This window comes from Calidris pugnax, unplaced genomic scaffold (genome assembly GCF_001431845.1).
Source record: "Calidris pugnax isolate Ruff unplaced genomic scaffold, ASM143184v1 scaffold196, whole genome shotgun sequence".
NCBI classification, from domain to species: Eukaryota; Metazoa; Chordata; class Aves; order Charadriiformes; family Scolopacidae; genus Calidris; species Calidris pugnax.
The window spans coordinates 327,256-333,012 of record NW_015091042.1 but is presented as its reverse complement, the minus strand read 5'-3'; the positions used below and the strand labels follow the sequence as shown (position 1 = coordinate 333,012).

Here is a 5,757-nt window from a genome sequence, read left to right as displayed (position 1 = left end):
TCCTCCCCCCCCCCCCCCCTTCTTTGTTTCCTTCTGATACCTAGTGCTTTGATCTGGAATCTTATTTGCAACTGAACTGTGAAAGAGGAACTTGGAGGTGTCCGGTATGCAAGTAAGTACAACCACGCTACGTGAAGTGCAGTTGTACACAATTTAACCAAATTCAGATCATATTTAAGGTCATAGAGGGGAAAGTGTATCTGTTTCATTTACCCAATAGCATAAAGTCCAATGAGAATACTTGCAATATTTCATAAATTGAGGGAACACCCTGGATTACTAGAAATTTAAAACCAGATAACAAGGGATATTTTCTCACAAAATACCCAGTCTGTGAGCTCTTGTTACAGGCTGTCAATGGGTTGTGTAGAGTTCAAAAGCAGCTCAAATATTTACATTGGTAACACAGATATCTGCATAAATGAGTGAACTGGGAGTTTGTCTTCCTCTAGGTTATGAAGTATAAGCATCTACCAGACAACAACATGCCACAGCAAAAGAATGGATAGTCTATTCTAGAGTTACTTTTGTATAATTTTAGTGTTGTAATGCCCAAATTACTGAACTTTGAATAAGTAGATACAAAAGTGTTCAGCGTCCAGCTGAGCATTGAGTAAGGATGGGAAATAACTGTCTCAGGTGCTGTGCTCTGAGTCACACAGATACACAGTTAATGGCAGTGTTCAAGGAGAGGGGGCATTTTGGAGACTGCAACATTTCCCAGTAATTAGGTAGGAAATGAAGTTGGATCCTCCAAGGTCAGAGTCGGCATCAAGTGCAAATTAAAGTGAGAGCAGAAAGCAGAAAGGATTCTAGTCCAGAATAAGGCTGATTTTAATAAAGGCAGAGGGCTTCCAAGGCGCTGAAGTTTGGAGTGATTGCTTAGAGGAAAAGAGGGATACCTTGGCATACTTTCAACCTTATGTTGTGACCGGAGAGCTAGTAGACTGCAGAAGAAATGGAACAAAAAGCTTTGAAGTGGTTACAGGCTGCCCATTCTGATGTTTAACTGGGCAGAAAGACTCAGAGAATGTCTGCAGGCCAGTTGGGTGTCTGTAACCCATTGTGCTCAGTCCCCACGGGGTTACGAGTTTGTTCCAGCCTCTGCTGAAGAGCCAGGGCTCTTTAGCTCAAGCAGCTGTAGCTGCAGCAGCTCGTACTTCACCTCTGCGAGTGTCCAGTTCAGTCCCTGCTGTGCCAGGGACACTGGGTATAGGCAGGAGTGGAGATTGTCCATTCTGTCAGCTTCTGTGGACATTGCAGGCTTGAGACAAGCTTGTTTCCATGACTGTCCGTGATTGATACACATCCTATCGTGCAGGTGCTTTGTCTGAACAACCTGAACCTTTTCTGTCTTCTAAGCTAGGCTAAAAATATCACCAGAATCGGGTGTCTTGCTTCTTAATTTATGTATTCATACATCCAGGCTCAAATTTTTGTCCTGTTTCTCTGAGCACCTGCATTCAGATTTAAGTGCCTACATAACTAAATCATTTCCGTTTTTGTTTTGTTCTGATCTTAAATAAAATAGTTATAATACGTAGTTACTTTGAAGCCTTGTTACTGTGTAGCTCAAAAAAAAATCCAATTTGAAAAAAAAAAGTGCTAGCAACAGGAGGGATCTGCTATGTTTGAAAAGCCTTTACATTCACAATATATTTCACTAAAAAAATTATTTAAAGGATGCAAACAGTTTGTGGACACGCACAAGTAGATCTATCCTTATCTCATCTATTTGATGTAGAATGCTATTATCCCGGTAATGCAGATGTAGAACTAAAACTGCCCCAAATCATTCTGAAATTATGTGTTACAGATAGTAAGTTGGTGGATCCCAGTCTGCTGATTCCATCACTAACCTCTGTCCTCCTTTCATCCCTCTTTCACACGTGTGTAGCAATATGCTAATATGAGGTTTGGGGTTTTTTTTTCCTTTCTAGTAAAACTGCTCTGCTGGAGGGCTTGGAGGTTGACCAGTACATGTGGGGCATTCTGAACGCTATACAAAAGTAAGTGAACTTATTAATTTCTGATATCCAAGCCTAAGCAACTAGGAGATATGTTAATGAGTACTGAGATAGCCATGTCAAAGTAGGTCTTAGTGATTGAACTTGAATATTCTACTTCATGGCTGCTCGGTGGAGCTAGTGACACAGTGAATCAGTTTCCATCTACTTAATAGATCTTGTTTGGGTTATCTCCTGATGGCAGTGTCACCAATGAAGCAGAGGGAAGGGTCAGAATGGAGGATTAAATGCGCTCTCCTATTTTCAAGTAGTCCCTGTGATTCACATGTGGCATTGCCACAGAGATATGTTTGGATTTCGTTGTGTAGATAAACACAGAAACATGCTCTCACAGTTGCCTTTTTTAAAACTTGCTTATGGCACACACTTGAGGAGTGAAGAATCTTGAGGTTGTGTTATACTAGAGCATTTCAGAACATTTGCTACCGTGCAGATTTTTATGGAAACTTCAGCAGAATTAATTAAAAAAAAATAGTAATCAATTAATGTGCTAAAATTTTCATGTTATTTTACAGCTCAGAGTTTGAAGAAGTTACCATTGATCCAACTTGCAGTTGGAGGCCAGTCCCTATCAAATCAGATATTCACATCAAAGATGACCCAGATGGCATTCCCTCAAAAAGATTTAAGACCATGAGTCCAAGCCAGATGATCATGCCAAATGTGATGGAGATGATTGCAGCTTTGGGTCCTGGCCCGTCACCTTACCCGTCCCTACCCCCTCCTCCAGGAGGCAACAACTCCACTGAATATGGTAACCAAGGTTAGTTTTACAGCTTTGTGCATCCAGGCACTCACTCTACAGTCAGTGGTTGAGTCAGCTTTGTGATTCAGGTCTGACAGGGCACCTTCTCCAAGAGATGCATAAGGAAAGCTAATTATACGGCTGCAGTTCTGAAACTCTGCATCAGTCTTTTCATTTAAGATTCATCTGTTTAGAGGAAAATGTATCTTAGTAAGGAAATTGGTGCTTGTCATATTTATTGCCATGCAGCCCTCCCTGAGGCAACAAACATTGTATTTTACCTTGTATGTTCCTGGCCTGCCACATATACATCTCTCCTCGTTTTTCTGTCCATTTTCCTTCTCTTCCACCCTCATTCAAGTGAAGGCTCCTGGTGCTACAGAAGTTACAAAGCACAGAACCTGACCCAATGGCCCTGCTACGTGGGCCACTAAGTTTAACTTGTGGCTGTGTGGGTGACATTTGGTAGCCCACCCAGAAAGTGGATGACTTTTAAAGAGCTTTTAACTGCTTTGTAAATACCCTTGCATTAGAAAATTACTTTTGAGTTCCTCTACCCAAGTGCTGCCAGAGTGAGAAACAGGGAGCTAAATACAAGCAGTGGAGGTACATTTTCAAATGACTGGTATATTGTGAAGAACCCAATTATAGTGACAATTCTGAAAATGTGAAACCAGAGACTGTTTCTTTTGCAAGTAATATGATATGACTCAGTTCGGCTCTGGGAAAAGACCAACTGTTCACACCATCAGAATCCCCAAATTGATTACAAGGTGATATATGTGCTTTTCGCAGGCGTTTGAAGAAGAATATAGATTGCATGCAAAATATGGTTAATTTGCTCCAATGACTGCAAAACTGATGACAGATGATAAAACTTTTTAGGTTTTCAAACAGATGAATGATTACTATAACAAAGCCAAGAGCACTGAATCACAAATTTTCACTCATTTAGTAGGAGTGAAGCGCGGTCAGAGCATCAGAAGGGAGCCATCTCTTCTTTGTCATCCTTCTAGCTCACGACCAGGAGCAGGCAGGGTAGTCACGTAGGGTGGGCTGTGGGGTTTGTGTAGCAGTTGCTGCCCAGACTGTTATTTCCCTGCCTTCCCCCGTGGATGCTGTAGCAGAGGTAGTCACTCGGAGCCCTGAGTCATCCGTGGCAGGTGGAACCCACGCTCTGCCTCCCATTTCCCCTGCAGTAGCAATGCAGAGCACCAGATTGTCCTTAAATGGCTTCATAGGTTGGTCCCTCAGCACGTGGCACAACTCTTGCCCCAGAGAAGGGCGTGCTGCTGCACGGCTGTACCTCCCCGAGATACTGCCTTGCCTCTTCACTCTCCATCCATACCTGCACTGAAACTTTGTCTTTAAAATGAGGTAATGTCCTCTGGCTAACCGTACTCTAGGGCAAAGTAGTGGTAGTATTACTACTGTGGTTTACCTTTGTTTATTTGGGTTTGACAATAGGCATACTGAAGTTTAATTTGCAAATATAACAAGTACTCAGTAATACAAGACCTTATCCCAGCTCCCTGCTATTAAATCTTTCCTGAGAAGCAAGGCAAGACCGGCTATGCTCGGTGAGACTCATCCAGTTTGCAGATTAACAAAATAAGAATTAGTAAGGCTCTGCAGTATTTACATGATAGATCAAAGTCCTGACTTCCCCGAGAAATACTCTTACACGGCTAATGACTTCTATTCCTCTGAGATTAAACTTCTGCTTGTGAAGCTGTGCTTAAAGAGCAAATGATGCAGCTACTTCAGTTTGTCAAGCTCCCTTCTTGACTTGGACGTTTAAAGCTGCTGTACTTCAGCTGACGAGCTGCAGGCTCTCCCTGCAAGCTCCAAAGCTAGTCTCTTATTTCAGAGAAAATAATTTTCATTATTTCAGTGCTTTGCAGGGGCTTTAGTTCAATTTTTAGTGTTTACAGCAAATAAACCACCAGAGTTGGTATCTCCATTGGAAGTGCAAACAGGGGGATCTGGACAGAAAAAATATGGAGAGTAAAATCCCTGTATTGGGATACATCTTTGCTTCAGAATTCAAGTGAAGATCGCTAGACTGAGGTGGGACAGATCAAAACACACTGAGGATGGTCATACAGTAAGCAGCAGGGGACTCCAGGCTTGTCGCTAGATGGTAGATGTGTGGGGTAAATCCAAATCATTTATTCTGAATTGGTGTGCAATTTTGTTGCTTTGGAAAACATCGTTTCAGGCTGAAGTTAGCTGGATATCATAAATTTATTACTTTTTCATTATGAGCGTGTATATCCACACGTTGAAACGTGGGCTACAGGCAGCCAGTTTGTAACTCTGAAAATAAGAATAGATCCAAGCGGGGAAAACTGATGCTGTATTTGCAGACAGTCAAATGAATTGTATTAGGATTTGTGAGAGCAAGGAGTATTACATCACAAACCCCAATTAGACCTGAAGGCCTCGTCTGTGCTGTCTTAATGGAAGTTGCCTGTTTATACTGCAGAAGAAGAGTTAAGATAGATGTTGTGGTATGAACTGGTCCTGTGGCATCTTCCTGATACAGTTCTCTCCGTTACTTTGTCAGAAGCTGAAGCAATGCTGAGTCCTACTGAGTGCATACAAGCATAGACATAAATAACACGGGTGTCCTGTAAATAACTTTGGCAGTCTGAGGTGCTTCCAGATGCAAATATTCCAGAGAATTTAATATCCCTTTCACTTACTGACTTGGTTAAGTGTATGTGGTGACTTGACAGTAGTTTTTCAAGTTGTCAGCAGATTTCAATTAGTGACAAGATGCACATGAGTTATTACAGCAGCCACTATTTGGAAGCTGGGTGCCGTTTTTCCCTCCCTGTTTCTCCAGCAGTGGGGAGCAGAGTGTTCATTGTGTCCTGTGCTGTGCAGGGATGATGCTGTCTCCTGCACAGCTTTTACCTCTGAAAGATCAATGTTGGGAAACAGATAGTTTCTTTCATATCCCGTGTGTTTCTCTTTTAG

At 42.1% G+C, this 5,757-nt stretch overlaps 1 protein-coding gene across 7 annotated transcripts in view; it reads left to right on the top strand.

Moving 5' to 3' along the window:
* ZMIZ1 (zinc finger, MIZ-type containing 1) overlaps positions 1–5,757 on the top strand; it is a 290,102-nt gene that overhangs the window by 272,758 nt on the left and 11,587 nt on the right. For all 7 annotated transcript variants that reach the window (XM_014956235.1, XM_014956232.1, XM_014956234.1 and 4 more), the window contains 3 exons: positions 45–112; positions 1,941–2,009; positions 2,543–2,790. In XM_014956235.1, the coding sequence (XP_014811721.1) occupies positions 45–112; positions 1,941–2,009; positions 2,543–2,790 (385 nt within the window). The remainder of the gene's footprint in view (positions 1–44; positions 113–1,940; positions 2,010–2,542; positions 2,791–5,757) is intronic.